Source organism: Colletes latitarsis, chromosome 3 (assembly GCF_051014445.1).
Source record: "Colletes latitarsis isolate SP2378_abdomen chromosome 3, iyColLati1, whole genome shotgun sequence".
Classification (NCBI taxonomy): Eukaryota; Metazoa; Arthropoda; class Insecta; order Hymenoptera; family Colletidae; genus Colletes; species Colletes latitarsis.
In genome coordinates this window covers 37,428,348-37,449,633 of record NC_135136.1, presented here as the reverse complement: position 1 = coordinate 37,449,633, position 21,286 = coordinate 37,428,348, and the positions used below count along the sequence as shown (strand labels likewise).

The following is a 21,286-nucleotide window of genomic DNA, read 5'->3' as shown; positions in this document are numbered from 1 at the left end:
ACCATGGTCCTCAATCGACTCGTTGAAGACGTTGGTTACCGATAAGCGGCATTTGTGTGCCAATTAGGACTGACAGCGCTGACTGGAAAGTTCCCTTTACTACGACCACAATCTTAGATAGGGTTTGTAAAACAAAATTAAATAACTTTTCTTTAATTAATATGAAAATGTTTTATACTTATTACTTATGTACAATTAACAGATTATTAAAAAGTTATAATTATATAAATTAAATTATCAATAGAATATCAATATCTCAAATAAGTATTTCTACTCTCTATTGCATATTAAATGTTAGTATTCGTAACTTTGTTCCATATGCGGTATAGGAAAATAGGGAATATAAATTTTTCGGTAGAATTTAATATTGTACAGATTGTAACGATTTTAACGTATGTACAAAACTCATTATATATAACATGTACATATACATATATATAATGTGTAATTATTACATTAGATTCTTAAAATATACTCAGTGAAATCAATGTATTTATTTATTCGCACGCTTAATTCTGGCCTTTCGCTTTTCAGCACTAGTCGTATTTATAATAATAAATATTAATTGACTAAAAATCTTATAATAAAAGTACTTAAAATTTTTTATATAAGTTTTATTTAAGTGGAAGGCCAAAATACGAATAACATACATTCCCAAAGAATATTTCCATGTCATACGTAAAAATAGTTTTAATTTTACTCCATCATCTCACACATGTCAATATGCCTACAATCACTGCATCATTATAGTGTCTTGTTCCCTTCACATTTTACATCACTCATTGTATTTACAACCTATTGATATATCAATTATCCACATTGCTATACATTTATATGAACTACTTCCATCCACCTTTATATATATATATACTCTTTTTTTAAACAATATGTTTAAAATATAGTGATCAATGTTTAACAATTGTTTGAAAATATTAATACATGGCAAAAGAAAAGGTTGCAATACATATTTGTGGCACAGCAAATTAATAATTATTGCATTGCTTTAAGTAAAAAAAAAATGATTCATTATGAATGAACTTTAATCTAAATACACAATGAATGTGTCATACTAATTAAATACCTGTAATTGAAAAGCAATTAAATCTATATTGATAATTTATGTATTATGTTAAACAAAACTGAAGGAATAATGAAACAGGCTTTGAATGTACCTAGTAATATAAAGAAAACTTGGTTCAAATTTTGAGGAATGGATTTGAATTTATGTGTATTGCATACTTAGGTACAGAAACAGATAGAACTATTGCTAAAAGCAAACTGAAAGAAATTACTTACAGTTAATTATTTGTAAGTAAATAAATTTTGAAAAAAAAAGAAAAAAAAATATTGATGGCATTAAAAAAATAGTTGTGTAAATATAGAAAAATAAAGAATGACATGACTTACATCTTGTGAAATTGTTTTCTTATAATATACAAGTTGATGGATTGAAGTCATGACTTTGAAGTGAGTTGAAAATATTTGTGTTTTACGATCATCTGATTTCAACGTGTGTATGTATTACATATTAATGTTTTACACTGTACAGAATGTATAATTGCAATCCCAATGGTATAAAATATTCCCTCAAACATTAGATAATTAGTAATCCTTTTTTTTTAATAAAATTATTTTGTAGTATTACACTGGAAGACAAACTATTGTTTAATTATTATTAACAACGTATGTTTACCTTCCAGTTATCACTGAAATTAAAAATGAAACTATGCCGCAATTATACAGCATTACCGGACTATGAGGGTTTCTATTAAAAGCATTTAAATTATTTATCACTTATCGACAATACCCAATTACGTAAATATAGTTCATAATTTTTAATCGCAAAGACAACGATTTTGTTGGAAAATAGAATCACAAGTTAGAAAGATCAATTTCGTCACATTTGTTTTGCTCAAGAATCTTCTAAAGATTGTACCATTGTTAATATGGTATTATAACCAATAGAGATAGATTTCAGAAATTATTTAAAAAATAACTGTGTATAATACAAATATACCAAAGTAACGTTACACCATGAGTAACGGATTGAAAATTTATTTATATAATTTATTTCCAAACTTGTAAGAAATGTGTAATTTTTCAAAATATATGTATACGAGACAACGCGTAATTACATCGAACATGCATTTCACCAATATGTTTAATATTTTTTGATAATACCAAAGAACAAACCAACTCAGTATTTAAGTTTTTAAGGACCGATTTTCAAGGATGGACATAATAACTGATTAAAAGCTATGAATACCAAGGCACCGCTTGAGTATTATATTTTGTTCTTTGGATTTATCCAGCAATAATTAACAGGCGAGTGCTTTTTCGGTGTAATTTGTTCATTTCATAATTTTAACTAAAAATTGTGCAATTCTGAAAATCTCATGTATAATTTCTTACGTTTTTTTCTCCTCCAGGAAGATTTTATCGAATACAGCCGTATTATTAATATGGTTTATAGTACAATTTCTTGAGAAGTTTCTTAATATATTTATACATATACTTCTTGAAATCAGTCTGTTCGATGTAATCACGTATTAGTAGATGCATGATTATGTATGGTTACACTAACTTGTGGAATAAGAGGGGATGCAAGTGGTTTAGGTGTAGTAGATTCAGGAATTGGAATTGAAACTGCAGGTGGAACTGGAGAATGTTTTTTAGCACGTTCTTGTTGCCATGGTTTTGCATGATCCTTACTTAATCTCTCACTTAAGGCTTTTAATGCTATTTGCCTGAAAATTAATTACATTACATATATTATTATCTAAAAATTAATTTCCAAATTTTAAGCATTTCTGATTTTATTATGCTACATATAGTACCAAACAAATATATGATTTCATATGCATTTATCCAAATACATTTATTCAGTACTGTATATAACTTTTTAATAAAATGTTATTTGAATAGAGAACAAACCTTCTTCTTTCACTGTCATGTGGGTCAATACCAGGAAGGTTTATAATCAAACCAGGAGGTGCATTGGACATATCAAATCTTCTAACTACTTTTCTACAAATTCCAATACGTACAAAGAAACCATGAATTGTATTACTCACAACTGCTATTGGTGGTTGTAACACATTTGGAAAAAAACTGTAATTAAACTTATTACTACAAGAACAAATATCAATTTTAACTGATCAAAAGATTATTAGGATATAATATACCTTGCAAATGTAAAATTATCTGCCATGTCACCACGCGTGCCATTATTATGTTTCTGATAAAATCTGAGGTATATCCATGATATTAATAAACCACTGAGAAACATTGTTGGATTAGTACCTTCCAATAACCCAAAAAGCCACAACAAAACTCCCAAAACCCAAACCATTAATGGTATGTTTCTATTTGTAAACTTTCCTATCGGTGTTTTAACTAAAATATGATCTGGCATTATTTGTTTTACAGCTACTGCAACACCTATAAAGGAATACATCAAATAATTGCTGCTCATACATCTGTCTATTTAGTTGAAATATGCATAACAGGCATGTAATAACAATGAATAGCTGTTAATAGAAATAATCATTTGTAGAAACATACCAGCAATGTATCCAGTCAATCCATGGATGTGTATATCGAATAACAAATCTGGATCATTGGTACACATATAGAGAAACAAATAAAATAAGGCTGACAGCACGGCGACGCCAAAATTAACAATCGCGAAGAAAGTCATCATTTCCATCGCGCCCCAAAGAGGTTCGATTAATTTACCGCAAAGCCCTACTGTGACTATGTCCACGCATACTTCCCAGAAATGTATCTCGAGGAAGCAGAAGGTAAATCCTGTCCAAATCCAAAAGGCTGGAGGCAGTAAGTAACCTGGTGTCACGCTCAAAAGACGTACCGCTTCCGAAGAAAAGGAAAGGCAATAGGAAAACAGGACTACAATGCATATGAATTTTACACTGGTACTGGTGTTTCCTAAGAGGGCAGCGAATTGTTGCCTCAGATAGGGAATATTTCTACCCAGGCCTTTTATTGCTGCCATTTCTAACGAGCAGCCCCCTTAACCTCTTTGAATCAAAGTGCCACTTGCGATGCGACTTGACGTTTGCTACAAGTTTATCAGATTCATATGAACTCCCTTCATGGGTTTGCTAGAATGGTGCGAATTATGACTTTACTGGTTGGTAAATCCAAGAAATGTATATTTTTACGATACAAGTAGAGTTAATTTCATATAATGGATCGTCAATTTATTTGTTACAATATCGATTATTACACCGAAATTGTTTAAGTAATTTAATAACTTGTATAATCAGTTATGTGATTTAAATGGCCAATGCTTCTAAATAAATTGATTTTTATTTTAAGATATTTATCAGTTTAGTTAGAATCACAGACGAGGTATACGAGTAGACCTTTCACCCAATGTATTTTTTCGACCCATTTTTCTGGTGCTCTAGAACCCCATTACCATTTTCCTGTCACTTGCAACATTACCAACAGATTTAGAAATGAATTTTAATCGCTTCCCCATAGTCAACTCGCATGTGTATATGTATACCCATGTATACCTATTACACATAAACGAGGTAAAGAATAGACCTATCGTTAGTGGGATGAACGCTATTGCTGTACCACGAGTGTCTTATAACATGAGATACACTCTTCCAAAGTGGAACAAAATGTTAAAAAGATCATGCATCAAATTGTAAGGGGATCCTCGTAAGAAGGCTTTAATCTTCGTAATGGTTTTAATCGGTCGATGATCACTAGCTTATGGTCACTGGTGGTCCCCAGTGAGGTGGACATCAAGGTCAGCAGTCCAGTGAAGATCCAGAAATGGTCAAGAGATGGGACCAATCGAAATAGTATTGTTCTCTAGACCAAGCGGTTCTTAACTCTCCACGTTGACACTGTCTCCCCACTCTTCGACTTCCCCTCTCGAAGACTACCGCTGGACAAATTCTTCAGTACCCCTGGAGCATCCAGGGGACTCGGGTCTCGCGGGCCGAAGTCAGGCCATTCGTGGAGCGCTGACCACTGGGGACCAGGAGTGACCAGGACTGACCAGAGCTGACCAGGACTGACCAGAGCTGACCAGAACTGACCACTACTGACCAGTGCTGACCAGTGCAGATCCGACTACTGACCACTTACTGACCACTACTGACCAGTGCCGGACCGTGATGACCACTGGTAAGAACTATTTAAAATTGCTCTCCCCACTTCTATTTTGTCGTTTGATACCAATTGAACGTTATGGAACTGTTCATCGCTTTTGCTAAATTACGAATCGTTTCTTATGTTACAGCTGGACCTTTGGTGCTTCCTTGGTAATGGTAACTAATGCTCAACAAGTAGTAAGTTCACTTTACTTGTTTATGTTATTATTACAGAATTGACCAGTTTATTTTATTTGTTTGGTGATAATTCAATGTTTGACTGTCCGGTTTCATCTGATTACTATGTTTTCTTCCTCTATTTCTACTACTGTCTTATTTTTTGAATTGGCATGGTTGTGTCGAATCATATACCATTTTTGTTTCCATATTGTTTTATGAATTTTGATGTCAATAATTAGAATAAGATTTTTATTCTTGTTCTATTTCGCTGAGATATTTTGTTTAATTCTTGGATATGTTCACTCTTCGATTTCATCGTTGGATTTTCAATTCTGTTCAATCTTTGTTTCTGTTCGTCTTCGTTGGTATGGTTCTTCAGATAATTTTTTTAATCGTTTGCTATTTTACTTCGACATTATTCCATGAATTGTTATCTCTCGTTACGCAAGTATAGGTAGAATACTTTGTTTCTATCATGTAAATTTTGTACATTTTCTTAGGTAGGTCTAACATCGAGAATCTTATAGATTCTCACTCTTCGATACATCAGCACGACAAATTATTCCATCGCTTTGTCTAGTTTGCATGGTGTTTATTAAATTTCCTTTCGTATGTCACTAATATGTATATCAATTTTAGTTTCAGATTATTCGCAGGGACATCGATGGAAAACACCACAACCGCCGAGGGACATTTAATTCTAAGTCGATTAGATTTAAGCTTCGTCGCGAATCTTAAAATTAACGTCGAAGATTTCTTTATTGTACATATTTTCGCGTTTTACCAAGCAATTATTCAATAAGTAGCTTCTCGTTTTCTCGTTCCCTCGTTGCTAGCTTCGGTCACCGCTGTTTCATCGATTGAAACATGTGATCGGCCGTGTATCTGGTCCGAAAGATCTAATCGCCTTCCCTTGGTAAGCTTGATTGAGGGAAAACGGCACTTCGCTGGAAGGTGTGGAGTTTCCGTATTCTGCGGAAACGCATACCTTCCAGCGGAAGTCGACCCTGTCTCAGGTACTCTCTCTTTGTCAGACAGCCTAAGTCGGGTCCTTCGGGCTCCCGGCGGGTTGCGTTGGAGAAATGGAGACCTCGATTCGGGGTTGCAGTTATCTGTTTTCTTGTTGAGATCGAGTTAGCAAGGGCAGTAGGTTCGATCCTCGGATCCGATGCACGGTTCAGCGTCGCGTCGCGTCGCGTCGCGTATCCCACAATTTAGCTTCATCCCTCATTTTAATCACATAATTGCTTGGTAGAACTAACATCCAAGGAACTTTGTTTCCTTCTAACGTCCGAATTTTAGCTTCAACTTGACTAGACTTGAGCTTCGACGTTAATTTTAAGTCCCTATTGTATGCGTCTCCCAATGTTGCCAAGTAATTATTTAACAAGTAGCTTCTCTCGACTCGTTATCTCGTTTCTTGCTTCGATCACCACTGTTTCGTCGAACGAAACATGTGATCGACCGTCCAGTTTGTCCGAAAGATCTAGTCGCCTGCCAATGATAGATCGATTTCTAGAAATAGAAATCAATCTACCAAGGGTAGTGTTGATTCGATCCGAAGATCTGCTGCACGGTTTAGCATCGCGTCGCGTCGCGTCTCCAACAATTTAGCTTCATCCCTTTTTAAACAAAATAATTACTTGGCATGACTAATCTAGTTTCTAAGGATGTAAAAGGGAGATCGATGGAACTTGGATTCCATCTATCTCCCTTCGGGTCTCCACTCGCAGCAACCTCCACGTGGTGAGACCTGGTAATCGGTGTCACCCACGAAGAATAACTTTTCTATCGTGGGTGACACCGAGCTAATGGCTGCGAATTTAGAAATGTTTCTTGATATAATAAACGAATTTAGATTTATAGTTAGGTGTTTGGTTAGACATTATGTTAGGCAGGTTATTTTTATTTGAAGACAAATTCGTTTGAAAACTCTTTCAACTCTCTGTTGCACTTTCGTTTGTTTCTTCTTTGACCAACGATCGTTGGCCACAGAAGATCTTTATTAATGGAGGTTGGTTGGGAATCGGTTTAATTAATAATCGTAATACTCTTAGCTGGGTAATGCAATTATTAATTAAAAACTAAATAATATTAGTAAATCGGCTGCGATCTGCTTTGCATAGGTCATCATAAATATAGTGCTTCTTCGCTAGATTATTTTTCTAGAGTATTGTCAAAGACGAGGTATACGAGTAGATCTTTCACCCAATGTATTTTTTCGGCTCATTTTTATGGGGTCTCGAAACCCCATTTCCATTTTCGTGTCATTCACAACGTTACCAACAGATTCAGAAATGAATTTCAATTCCTTTCATAGTCAACTCACATGTATTTATGCAAACACTACAGCTGTTTGCCTATCAATACTAATTCAGTGAATAGTTTCTCAACTGACCGCCATCCACGAGACGAGGACGCTAAAATCACCTCCGAATTTTCAGGTCGGTATGGCAGTCAGATTGGGCCACGAAAGTCCATAAGGTGAAAGGTCTACTCGTATACCTCGTCTGTGGTTAGAATTACTGAAGGCGGTTGGCTGCAGCTAAAATCTTGAATTTATCTTTTCACACACGTAAGAAGTCGTGTTTTGTTTCGTTTTGCGTCGATCAGTTATTGACGTTCGACATTTTCAACCTTTTTTTTGGCGAATTGACATAAATTGTTAGAGGCATTAACGAATGTCTTTCTTAAAGTGAAATTATCAAAACTATTGAATATTTGAAAGTTTAACGATGCGAAAAATTGATTGTTAATTATGTGATTATATTGTGAACATATACGGATGCTAGGAGATATTTGAAACGGATGACCGATAAAATTTTATTTACAAAGAACATTTGATTATCATACAAATTGCATTTATTAATTCAAATTCAAATTCTTGTGGCATGCATTGTCAAATACTTTCAAAAGTAAATAGCGTTGATCGATAAATGCCTGGAGTTTGTCCGCGCTGTAATCGCGAGGTTTACTTCGCAGAAGAAAAATTGGCTCTTGGAAAAGTTTGGCACACATTTTGCTTCTCGTGTTGTAAGTACTGTAAATTGATATGAGTTAAATACCATTTTGTTTTGTATCAACGGAACAAGGAAGCAATTCAGGAATTTTTAATGCTCCGTAGGTAACTGTCGAAAATTACTCAATAGCTGCAGTGTGGTAACAAATCTTGGTGAATTATTTTGCAAGAATTGTTACGTTCGTCTATCTCTGTCAACCGTAAATCATGAAATCAAAACAATACCTCACTCGCCTACAACCGTAGAGCTTTCAACTCGGGGTTCATTGAACTATTATTGTTGCGGCGTAGAAAGTTCAATCGGTAACGCGTCTTTAAACAAAAAACAATATTGTCAAACCGACGCGTGTAGACTTCGGGGCGGAGGTAGCGAAGTTGAAGAAACAAACAATTGTCTTGATGAAGAGAAAAAGTATTTCTTAGAAAACGAGTGTGCAAATCTAGGTCCTACCAATTCGATGACAACAGTTTGTGATCCTCCACCTAGTCCTTCCGCAGTAACTACATGGTACAATCGACAACATTCTAAGTTTCGCAGGTTCAAATCTATTCTAGACACGATCCTCATTATAGTGTTTATACGTCGACTTAAATAGCGAATGTCTTGTTAACGATACTCTTATTTGAACAGTACACTGCCTTCGGAGTTGCAGAAGAATAACATTATTGCGAAAGATTGTCAATTCGAACTACAGCAACGAGAATCCGATCAGACTGAGTTAAAGTCACCGTTTAGTAATAATGAAATCGTCAGTACAAATTCTCCGCTAAGGTACGAAACATTTTTCGAATAATATATTATAATTATTACATAGTCTCGTACCCCAAGTCCCCTTTACAATTTTAACTCTCTTGCTTACGCGTAAAGATTATCATTTCGATCCGGTTCTTAGCAATAAATGGAGGGCAACGTAGGTTTTCTCGTACAAAAATTTCCAGTACAGACATAAAGTTTTCTTAGCGTAGATATTTCCAGCACAGACAAAACTCGAGCGACGATTACCGACTGGAATAGTAAAATTAAAAAATACGATCCCGTGTGCGAATCTAGTGCCAATAACGTCACTATTCCGTCAAGACGAAAATTTGCGTATCCGCCGGTACCGCCGCCTCGCAGTCCGTTGCCTTCCCGACGACGAGTCTCGTTCTGCGACGTCGTCCTCGGGGATACGCGCGGAAACGACCAGAATTGTATCACGAAAATGCAGGATGTTCGTCATAGGCCCTGTTGCAATAAGGACAGTAACGAGGAATACAATGATTCATACGATACTTGGCAAGCGGACGATCCGGCTGGTAAAAACGACGGCGGATACGAAAATGTTAATGTAAAAGAAACAGAAGATACTGGCGGAATGCATTTTGAAAAAAGCGTGTTCGAGTGTTGCGACGACGGCGAAGAAACGCTAAACAAATGCAATGACATCGAGAAGAACTGTGGACAAGACAACGTAGAGTCGCGCGGGCACAAAACAATGAACGAGAAAGACGATGGCTCCAGTTCGTCGAACGGGCTTGACGATAACGATCGTCTGAGGGGAGGATGCGGTGGATCGTGTGGGCCATGTGGACCGTGTCGTCCTAAAGTCGCGTGTGGAATAGTCAAAGTGGTAGAAAGTCCTTGCATTCACTGTGCAAAAAGTAAGAAATATCTAGGAAGAAATATGAACAAAGAGTAACAAACTATTTTTGTTCTTAAGGAGAACCGGAATCGTGCCGCATCATTGCAACCTGTTCGACCTGTTCGTCGCCGTGCAGCGAAAAACGCAGTTGCTGCCCAGCGGCGAACGAACGGCCGATTTGTAAGAAAACTATTATTAGATGTCGTCCATCGTGCACGAGAGAACCTCAGGCCTGCGGCGGCGGCGGATGTTGCGGAAGCGGATGTCGCGGTGGCTGTGGAAAGCCCGGGCAAACGTGTCTGCCCGCAAAGTCTTGCATGATACCTCCTTGCCGACCGTGTTCGCCATGTTCCCCGCCGCGACCGTGCCCCCCGCAACCGTCATGCTGTTGCAGCAAAAAATGTGGATCTTCCTGTCCAAGTGGCGGTAGCGTTTGCTGCTGCCGGTAAGAAAATCTCTCTGGTTGTTTTATGCTTAGTGACCAATTGAGAATTTTACTATGCTTCAAATGTGCATGGTTTAAAAGCAGCAGCAGGACATTAGATGATTCGTTTGGACGTCTCTTGACGAGGCAATTTCCAGCATGAAAGAGCTCTTCTTTTCGATATCGGCTCTCAAGAATAACACTCTCAAACGGATATTAGGAATTGAGACTGATTTTCATTTGTGTGCGCAGATCGAAGAGTCCGGTGTGCCGGATGAGCCGAATCAGAAGATGCAGTGCCGACAGAGCGGAACTTATCGACGAAGGATGTTGTAGACCGAAGGTCGGTTGCGAATGCCTCGGTGGAGGTCTCGATTGCCAGCGTTGCGGACGAAAAGTGTACCAAGCTGAGATGCAGGTAATTTTATTGTAGTTTTTAATTTAAAGTACTGTCTTCAGCTAAATGTTGTTTATTGGTTATAATTATTGCGTAGATATTGTAACGTTAACTGCTGTCCTATATTGCTGATGTTTATTTGAATTTTTACAAGCTCGTGTCCGGGATACCGTATCACAATATATGCTTCAGCTGCTATTGCTGTAGGAAACCCTTGGAGCCGTTAAGTTATCAAGAAAATTGTGGAGAAATTTACTGTAAACGTTAGTGTGTATGAAATTTACAAGTTACTATCTTTAATTTTGAAAATCTCTGTACATCGCATATTAACAATTATCATTGAGCAAGACAGTTTTAAGGTAAGATTTTGTGCATCGACTTTATTTCCGTTCCTTTCTTTGGCTATTTAGAATGTTATGTTCGAAATTTTGGACCACAAGGATATGGTTATGGCGTAGGACCAGGCACATTGCAAACCCCCATGTGAAGCTACGAAACCACCGTTAGATGTTTGACAAAAGCAAACTGATTTAGATGCAGTATCTTAAATTGTAACACAGATTTTCGCATCTGTTTGTGATGTTATTTTCTTGAACGCTTTCATTTCAATTTATAAGTGACACTTTTTGTTTAGTAGTTTATAGAAAGCTATTTTTATAATACATATATTAAAGCTTAGTCTGAGAAACATTATACGAAAAGCGTCATATTTTAGTCTACTAGTTTCGGTCGAAATATTATTAAGAAAATTCAAAGTTTCTCATTTTTTTCACACGCTATCATAGTTCTTAGAAATCCAATCACTAGCAACACTCGCGTTTCTTTCTTCTTCTCTACTTTTCCGGTACAAGTTCTTACACGAAAATCTTGGACTCGGCGAAATAGTGCTGAACACGCGAGAGAGAAACGGAAATAACCTGTGTCAAATAAAAAAATTATTAAATGTAATAAGAAATACTAAAATCTCGAACTTCTTGAACGTCGAAATTACACATTTAAAAAAAAGAAACGAGTATCTCAGTTTAGGGAAGAAATGAAAGACAGAAGCAAGCTCGCGATTGCTGAAGTTCGTACGGCAGATAGAAATTCTGAGAGGCATCTTTGGCAAAGTAAGTTCCAAACGCGAAAAGTGAATTAAAGAAGAAGGAAGGCCGAAAGGTAAGCGTCCCTTGCGAGTTTGCTTTGGAAATAATCCACGATCATGCGAGAAAGCTTGGAAGGGATAAAGGGAGTCGAAGCGAATGGGTTATCCCTTCGCAGAGGAATAAAGACACGCGAGGAGGATTCTTAGTTCGCGAAACAGAAGGAAAGAGAATAAAACGACGGAGCCGGTAGTTTTATTGGTGAAAATAAAGATAGGACGAATGGAGGAACAGTCGAGGGATTCCGTGAAATACAGAGACCGGAAGAAAAGTGGGAAAAGGAACGGGTGGGGGTAAGGGAAGACGGAGGAAGAAAGAGTGAGTGGTTGGTTTATTGAGTCTCTCCTCTTAGTGGATTGCGGAACGCGGAACGTACGCGGCGCAGGCGGGTAGAGGGGCGTTTATATAGCTTTCAAGCGCAGGAGCTTAATCTAATTTCAAATATAAATCTGTTTTCTCCCCGTTTTCTCTCTTCTCCCCCCTGTCGTTCTCTTTCCGCCTTCGTTTCTACCCTCGACCAACCCCCATCCATATAGCGGCGTGCTCGCTGGCTTACATTATCCGGCCGGCTACGAATAATCTCCTTCGCTTTCCCTATTAACGTTACGCGACACGCTAATTCACTTTAGTTTTACGAATCGCTAACCAGCGAATGTAGAACACGCTTTTGTCTCGAGATAAGGAAACACAGGTATGTTCCGTTTAACCCTTACGCTCGTGGCGTGTGGAATTTAGCACATTTGAGTTTCATATGTTTTAAAACCGAGTGGAAAGCAATTTTATCCGTCCTTTCGCGTTTCCTACAACTGCAGAAAATGCTTTTCAGTGATATTTATAGCGCGAACAAAATCAATAATGCTATTGATCGTTTCAAAATAAACAAAAGAACAGTAGAATAATTTTTTTTTTAATTCTGTAGAACACCTTGCGTAAAGTAATGTATGATATAATAAAAAGGGCTTCTCAGAATAGCCTAGAAATTTTTGATCGCGTTGGTATCGAACCTTGTCGAAGGTGAAGTAAATATACCTGTGCGCAACTGTAAAGAAGGCTCAGGGAATTAAAAGTGTAGCGAGCGTATTTTCACGATGTAAAGTAAATTTGCCCAAGGCGAGCCGCAGAATTTTTTCATACACGATGCAGTAACGTGGATGCACCTGCGGTCAGGAAATCGAGAAAATATCTCCTCGGTTCGGCGATCGGTTCGCTCGGTCTTTTGTGCGCGCCGCTTACTCCGAACGGTATGAAAATCAATTATTTCGTTAATTCGTGCGTTACATTGGCTGTCACGGAACCATCACTGTGAACGACAGCGGCCCAAGGCACTATTTTTCAATTCCCAATGTCGCCCTACCTTTTCGAACGTATTTCCGTCTGATACGGCCGCGCCATTTTGCGACCTTATCTCTGACTCCACGTACGTAAGTAAGGCCTTTGTATATTTCACGAGAGAACCAATGAAACGTAACGATTCCGTGACTTCATTTACCTATTGTTTTCGATAAAATACATTCAAGAATTTATAACGTTTTATATGCCTTAATTTGAATAGAAAAACTATCGATGCTCTTGCAGAATTTTCTCGATAGTTTAGAACGTACCAAACTTCGTCTTTATCTATTGTTTATACTTTGTGGACCAGCGTTATTTGCAGTAATTTTTTTTCGAACAAGAAACTTCGTGTTTTGCAATTGATTATTATTTGGATGTACGTAACGGATTACAGGAGGTCCAGAGGAGGACTATAAAAGCGACAATCGAGGGTAGCAGTGTCCCATGAGGCTGATGCCACGTGAAATTTTGGTACGTTAAAATTAATATCTCCCATTTGTCAATTGCCGATACGTTTCCGTCGTACAATGAAAACTGCCTAAAAAGGGGACCGTACACAAATGTTAGACCCCAAAACGTTCCCTAAACGATGTCACAACACACCTAGGTAACGGAAGCATTCATCGAGGTCACATTAAAGGAAATTGTACTTGTAACGTGTTATAAATTGGCTAGTTTTATGGTGCGAGCAGGTACAGCACTCGTCTGATCGCACCAACCAAGAAAAATACGAATATTTTTTATGCAAAACAATAGGGAACAGAAGACTTCTCATGTTTGATCCCGTTAAAAAAAATTATCTGAACTTCGTTATAGAATAAAGCGTTCTGTTGACGCGAAAAATGAATAATTGCGTGCAGACCACGGAGGGTAACAGTGATTTTATCCTGCGTGTCTAATTGGCGGACATGTGGACGCGACCGTGGAGAATCCCCCGCACGCGTTTCAAATGGATCCCAGTTTATTCAGTATTCTGATTTGGAAAGGGTTCGAAGCCATGCTGTTGGCCACCTAAGTATTTAAGGTCTCTGTATTAATCACCCATAAACATTTGACCCCCGAAGAAATGGCTATAGCAAATTTACTTTCAAACAAGTACCGTTTATTACTTTTCATGATCCAATTTCTTGAAAGATAAATCTGAATAATAATTTAGATATTGCTGTACAAAGAAATAAATCATTACACGAACGAATGTTCCACGACTGTTTGAGAGCGTTAATCACTCTGCTATAGTTAAGAATTTGCTATTTAATATAAAAAATCGAGTCTTCGTGGGGTTCGAATGGGCAACAATGTATGCATGCGCTCGTCTGCGGTGTATGAAAATTTCGCGCATCAGGAATACGCAAACTTTCGTGAAATGACCCGATTAACAAACGACAGATTCGACGTGGGTTTTCGCGCGTGGAGAACGTTAGCCCGCGCGCGTGTAGCGTACACATTTAATTTGCATCGTATAAATCGTGTTTCCGGTCGAGCACGCAACGCAAACACGCGTTACATTTACGCCCTCGGTTCTTCGCCGCGTTTTCGATCTGCCGCCATAGAGAAAGAGAGAAACGCGCGCGCTTTTGCATGCTGCGCCGTATTGTAGCCCCGGTAATTTATGATTCGATAAATAAATCAGCCACGTTTTATCCTTTCGACCCTCGTACGATTCGTGCGCGCACACTTGTAAGATGATTTTGGGGGTTACGCCCAGTTACCGTCCGCGGACCTTCGAGAGGGGAAGTCACCCCTTTTTTTCTTTCTCTTGCTCTCCAAACACTTCGTTGTTCTCACATACCTGTACAGAACTGCGGAGAACACTGGTGAGATGTTCACGACCATTTTTTCAAAGCCTGCGTGAGGAAGCAGGACTATCCTTATTGCAAAAAGGAGCATGTCTAATGTTAGTTACAGCATACGAAGTGAACAATAGTAATTATACTAATGCTAATTACGTTTTTATCGCGCTGTGTGAGAAGCATGTATACATAGTTACGTAAATACGAGACTCAGCTTCGCTGCTATTAATCTTGATCCGATACATAGAACGCCCGCGATGAATGGTATAATCGATAAGGAGGTAATTTTGCATTTAAAAATAAATCGTTTCAGTTTCGATAATTTTCAACGTAACTTTAATGAAACTGTTTTTATTAACGTAACATGTGTTTTAACACCCAAATATACTTAACACGAAGCGTAGAATTAGTTGAGAAAACTGTTTGTCATACGAATGCAACATCAAACCGTTCCACGCCATAAACGCGCAGCTCTTACGTTTCATGATTGTCCATCTCTCGCCGAACATGAATATTCATACCATTATACATTTGTTTACCGTTGTACGTGTCGGTGCACCGTGATATATGCAAATAGTAACAAAACAAATTCATTTCGAAATCGTAAATGCCAGCTGGAGCGTTTGAAAAACGCCTGAACCTCGCGAAAACCGAAACGAGGACGAGAATAACCGACATGCACGAACGTTTAAGTTATCTAACGCGGTAGACATAATTAATTGATCAATAGAATATCGAGCATATCCTGCACAGGCAGGCAATTGTGGCGAAGTAACGATCAAAGACCTCATCTCGTAAGCTGCTCTTATATGAAAACGTTTAACTTTCATTTTGAGGGAATCCAGTTAACGGTACGTTCAGAAATTAGTTATCAAAGAGTGAGCAGTTTACTGAATTATAAGCGTCGATTAATATCATTAAAACGATGAAATAATTTGTTTATTGTTATATTTCTATTATAGATATTAATAGACGTTGAAGGGAGTTTTTAAAATATTGTTTATATTGTAAATGATTCCTTTTATTAAATTTGTATTGATTTAATTGTAATTTTGTGGTATTTTCTTAACTAGTTCACTCTTTTGTAACCACCCATATGATTCTCTCATGAAGTTTACACGCCAAAGTACGGCAAGACGGTTCGATTTTGATACCTGAGTTATACTCTTTGATCGATTCTGCAAAGGAGAAATAAATAGGAGAGTAAAACGCCGTCCAAAATTTACGAGCGGCCCCGGCATGTTATGGCTTCGGGTGCGGAATCAGACCGATTTCCCTTGGCGTTTTTATTATTTTCTGATAGCATGTTTACGAGGAAGGATGAATGGAAGCGTAGTTTATGGGACAAGTATGGGTTTTAGATTAGGTATAGGTGACGCTTTTGCAAAATATATATATGTTACTGTTTATGGCTGAACGGATCATTTCTGTCCATTAACTGCCTGTTTGCGGCCAACGATCGTTTTTTTGGTGAACCATTTTAAGCGCAATTCAAGCAAGGAATTAAACCTTTTATCCACTTCCTTTTATGATCAACGACATCGCCTTTCAATACGTTTATATCGCGTAATAGCAAAAAATGCAATTCCTGATCATTAAATACTAACAATGAGTTACGTAAATACTATTTTTAGATAAGTGTTTCGTGAGATAAGTTTCTTACAAGACAATAAATAGTGAATACCGAACGAAATAGTATTTCCATGTAATTGCACCTTACTTTACATACATAATACCGTGTCTATCAAATCTGTTTCAAATTTCTTCTAGCACTGTTCATTCCACGGGCATTTTCGTAACCCGTTCGTTTTCGAATATACGTGTACGCTGATGGAAAAATATGGCTACAAGTTATTAAGCGAATCGGTTTTCGAAAAACAGGGAACAACTCGCAACCAGTAGCCCATTCGTTGTAACGCCGAAAAAAGGGGGGTGGTGCGTTTGGCGCTCAGAGTGGAAAGAGAGGGATGAAAGAGAAACAAAATAAAATCAGAACGGTGTCATATGCGCCTGCTTGCATGATAAATGTAGCGATTTAAAATCGAAATTTCTCTTTTCGTGTGCACGAGCCCCGACGTTTGACTAATGGTCCCGCATTAACTATTGGAGCATTATAGAACGGCACGTTGAAATTTTGAAAAATACATTCGCCCCGACAAGAGATTAATATTTTGTAGCTTTATCTGCTCCGCTGGGCCACGGAACTCTCCGGTCGTGTCGGGGCGTTAACGATAATGATCGTGGGCATCCATCCAACGTTTTTCTCGCCTCTCTCGAGTGCCTGAAATTTCCTCGGAGATGTGCCCACCGAGGAAAACAACCTAATTATCACGGGTAGCAAAAAAATGCAATAAGCGCTCAAACTATCTGGAGCCACTATAATTGTACTTCGCGAGAAATAGAACCGTCCGTCGGATTATAACGTTGATAAGAGTACGAAGCTTAATTGGACGAATTCTTTCGTCGCAAATCCCGCTATAAACTATATTCGTTTTGTGTGAATTTAACTCGATGAACTGCTTTGATAGATTTGTTACGAACAGCTTGAGCTAGCTTAGCATTGTAGACCAAAGCGAGGCAATATTATTATTGGATAATCACATATTCGAGACAGAGAACGTACAGTTAACCGGGTACCAATAGTTAGGAGAAATCTGTACATTGAGAAAGTATGATTAATTCATTGTTCGACAAGAAATAATTCCAGTTACTCGTACTCCTGTGGTAACATTTGATAAATTAAGTAGCAGAGAATGTACAATACGTTGTATTGTATAAAACGCATTAAGAAAAAGTTTTGCATGTATGTCGACACGTTTAGGAAAGCTAACCCTTTTTGGGAGCCTAAATCCTACTCGACAAAAGTAGAGAAGAGTATCGAAAGGAGACCACCCGTACGAAATGAAACCGGGTTGACACCTAGGGCACCTAGCCACCCCGTTTATTGTGTACGAATAGGGGTGGGTTTGCCCAATGGACTGTGCTTTACCGAGCGTAAAATATCCCCATTCTTTAACCCATAATACTTGCCGCGTTTGCCGAGGATCACTCCTTTATTCCGTACGAAGTACAGCGGAACCATAAAAGGTGAGTTACGGCGATTCGAAGGTGAAACGAAGGATGCTCGAGAAGATGCTCCGTGCTGAAAGGGTCGAGGTTTTATGTAAAAATTTAAGAAACACGCGGTGTTTCGTTCCTAACGCAGGAATACGATTGTGATTCGAAGAATTAACGAAACTTCAGTAAATTGATTACGTAATAAATCACGCGGGCAAAGGTAGAAACAGAAACAGATTTTTCTTGGGTATGGAGCAAAACTATTCAACGAATAAGTAAGATATTGAATTATCGTGGAAACGCGTCGCGCACAGAACAGATAGTCAGACTCTTAATTGAAGGATGAAACACAGATGTGACATCAAACTTCGCCGATATTAACTTCTGTCTCTCAATAAAAGGATCGGGTTCCGCGAGGGCGAGAAATTAAAAGGCGAAAGACAGAAGATCAACCGTTCTCCGTGGGATCAACGACGACTTTTTCAACGAATATTAAAACGAAAGTGAAACAGAAGTTCCCGCTATATTTGACGGTGAGAATCGGGGCGGCAGGTTGGGTCGATGGTAGTCCATGGAGCAAAGGGAAAAGAGGGAGGGCAGATGGAGGCAGCGAAGTGCGGATGGAGCCCCCGTGACAGAATGATAATAATCCCTTCAGCGTTTTCTTTCATTTCCCTTTATTATCATATTATTAAAAAAATCTCCGTGAAATGTTATTAAAATCGTTTAAACGTCGCGTGCCAGGGCCGCCGCCATTATCCTTTAATTTAATAATATTAAGCGCGAACTTTTCAGGGTCCATGGGAAATGAAACGTGGGACGGGCGGACGACACCCTCTTGTTCTTTATAGCGATCTTCGTAATGCACCGAGACCGCACGTACCATTATTCCTTTTATTTTTTTGTTACCAACCATTACGCCATATATCTTCTGCGAATTCGGGGCATGAAACACTCGGTCAAGATTTTAGTAACAACAAACGATGGATTTAGCATATTTAAAGGTGAACAATGGAAGGCGATTCGATGCAGTCTCTAGTTCTGCATAGAATGATTCAGAAGTGTGGGTGTAAGATTGATTGATTAATGTAGAGGCAATAAAAAGGAACTGAAAAGTCTTAATAAATGTATTATAGATAACATAACGTAGTTAGAATCTAAGAACTAATACACTGTGGATCACATCTGCAGCATCCCAGATATTTTATACGACAGTACGTGATCTTTGAGATCGTAGAAAAAATTATTTTTACAGAGTGTTGGTAAATTTCGTTGAACCAGGTGTGCAGAGTCGACGAAGTCGCTCGCCAAACTGTTGATCGAACGGTCTTCAAGCAAGAATGCTCGAAGGATGTTACCAGTGTAGCGATGTCGAAGTAGAACGAATCAACGTCATTAGCGCCGGCCGATTTCTATACGATGAATGCGCATCGAGGCGCAACGATCTAGGCCAGTTGCACATTCATCCCGTATCTAATGACAAATAGATCCCGCCTTTTAGAAACTGTCAAATACGTAGACGTTTGTAGGCTTGTTTTGCATGCACAGAAAGCGTTGTTATTAAAGTCGTATTACCTTCGGTAACCAGATAAATTAACAGCAACCATATCATAGAAGATCTACAGTTACAACGATAAAGTTTGAAGGAAAGCAATCTGTGAGACGTGAGTTAAAAAAGTGAAAAAATATATTTAAAAGGGGATTGTAGCTGAGTTCAGCTAAATGGTTAAAGGATCGAAATGTTTCTGAGCAGAATAGACTGACGCAACGAAACGAAAGTGGATGACAGATCGTCTCCCTGTTCCGCGAATAGGCATGTGATGATGGATTATGGAGAAGACCTACACCGTTGATTCGTACTATAGACACATCGCACCTTTGCGCCCGTTTTCTGCTGACATTCCTGCGATTGTCCTCCGATAGGGTGGTCGGTTTTTCCATGCCTCTGCCTTTAAACGCTTCGCAAATCATTGCCCAATTTTATGGGAAGATTTTGGCCATTTTGTGCCCTGATCGAGTAACAGTCGCTTTCGTCGAACCCTTCAAATATTTAATCTGAACAGCACCTTACTGATAAATACTAAGTTGGTGTCTTCGATAGCTTTGATTATTATTGAAATGGCCTCGATAATAATTAGGATCGCTGGTTCAAAGTTCTCTGCACATTTTTGAGTATAGCTTTTTTCGTTAATGTATCGGTTTCTGAGACGGAAGTGTTTGTCGGCTAACACGGGACACTCGTGGCGGTAGCTCGATGATCGGGAAGAAATAATAAACGATTGTGAAATCGACAAGTCACGTCCCGTCGCGCGATCACGATCACTTTCACAGCGTGATCCTCCGATCTCCGGATGAATCGAAGGGCCCGTCGTTGTGTAAGGGGTGCGTGCCTTCGATAAAGGGACGTTATTTTATGCCTCTCTATCCATTCCACTCTGTCTGTTCCTCTCTCCCTGAAACCCAACAATTAGTCGCCTGCTTATGTCCGTGATTAATGGACATCTACGAGTGCAGCAGGCGTGTTCCAATAGCGGTCGATGAAGAAGAGAGGGAGCGAGAAAGTTAACGAGAGAGATAGAGTTAGTTGCGAAGTGACGATAATATTCCATTAGACGCCATTATATTCATCGCGGGACAATGCGTGAGGTTTTTGCGCTAAGGGTATATCTTAACCGGGCAAATTTCTTTCTTCGACGCGTTTTATTTTCTATTTTCGTTCGTGGAATCGATCGTGCGCCGTTAAAAGGCTATTAATTTGACTTTATAACGTCGCCTCGTTGGTTAACCGCGATATCGAAACGTTTCGTCGTTGGGCAAACAACGACGATAACAATTTACAATTCGCCGGTATCTCTTTTTCTTTTTGCGATTCGCTGTATAAGTTCGGGGACAAGTTGGATCCGTTGGAAAGGCAAATACGTCTGCATGCATATGCACGAGACGACTAAACTAACCAACCAGCCAACCACCCGGACGTCACCGTCACAAAGACCACGTCACGGGCTGACACTATTGCTATTCTAAGCAAACACGTTGTAAGCAGTTTTTTTTCTTTCCTCCCCGCGCGACGCGCATTTACACAGCAGACGCGTATGTAAAGATAATATTTTGAATGTATAACGAACGGTGCATCGCGACCCGTCGCGAAAACTGGCAAAAAGTTTGGCAAGAATGGATCTGCGCGAAGA

The 21,286-nt window shown here is 38.6% G+C and overlaps 2 protein-coding genes across 2 annotated transcripts; one reads left to right on the top strand and one right to left on the bottom strand.

Annotated features, from left to right (window-relative positions):
* Nucleotides 1-19: 19 nt before the first annotated feature.
* On the bottom strand, nt 20-4,065 carry LOC143352082 (transmembrane protein 115). Its single transcript, XM_076784318.1, has 4 exons — nt 3,565-4,065; nt 3,186-3,441; nt 2,935-3,111; nt 20-2,747 (listed from the first exon to the last, which is right to left on the bottom strand). The coding sequence occupies exons 1-4, from the start codon at nt 4,013-4,015 to the stop codon at nt 2,543-2,545; spliced, it is 1,089 nt and encodes a 362-aa protein (XP_076640433.1). The 5' UTR covers nt 4,016-4,065; the 3' UTR covers nt 20-2,542.
* Nucleotides 4,066-8,222: 4,157 nt separating this feature from the next.
* Nucleotides 8,223-11,264, top strand: LOC143340576 (uncharacterized). Its single transcript, XM_076762723.1, has 8 exons — nt 8,223-8,348; nt 8,440-8,872; nt 8,966-9,106; nt 9,311-9,975; nt 10,035-10,401; nt 10,633-10,798; nt 10,932-11,040; nt 11,188-11,264. Exons 1-8 carry the CDS (start codon nt 8,252-8,254, stop codon nt 11,262-11,264), a joined length of 2,055 nt encoding a protein of 684 aa, XP_076618838.1. The 5' UTR covers nt 8,223-8,251.
* The last annotated feature ends 10,022 nt before the right edge of the window (nt 11,265-21,286 follow it).

What these genes read in the sequence shown, in the direction of transcription:
- LOC143352082 (XM_076784318.1), bottom strand. Translation starts at nt 4,015, where the DNA reads ATGGCAGCAATAAAAGGCCTGGGTAGAAATATTCCCTATCTGAGGCAA. An exon ending in ATTGACTGGATACATTGCTG is followed by an intron (nt 3,442 to 3,564) that starts GTATGTTTCTAC and finishes ATTCCTTTATAG; the next exon opens with GTGTTGCAGTAGCTGTAAAA. An exon ending in CATGACAGTGAAAGAAGAAG is followed by an intron (nt 2,748 to 2,934) that starts GTTTGTTCTCTA and finishes ATTAATTTTCAG; the next exon opens with GCAAATAGCATTAAAAGCCT.
- LOC143340576 (XM_076762723.1), top strand. Translation starts at nt 8,252, where the DNA reads ATGCCTGGAGTTTGTCCGCGCTGTAATCGCGAGGTTTACTTCGCAGAA. An exon ending in CACATTTTGCTTCTCGTGTT is followed by an intron (nt 8,349 to 8,439) that starts GTAAGTACTGTA and finishes AATGCTCCGTAG; the next exon opens with GTAACTGTCGAAAATTACTC. An exon ending in CAACATTCTAAGTTTCGCAG is followed by an intron (nt 8,873 to 8,965) that starts GTTCAAATCTAT and finishes TTATTTGAACAG; the next exon opens with TACACTGCCTTCGGAGTTGC.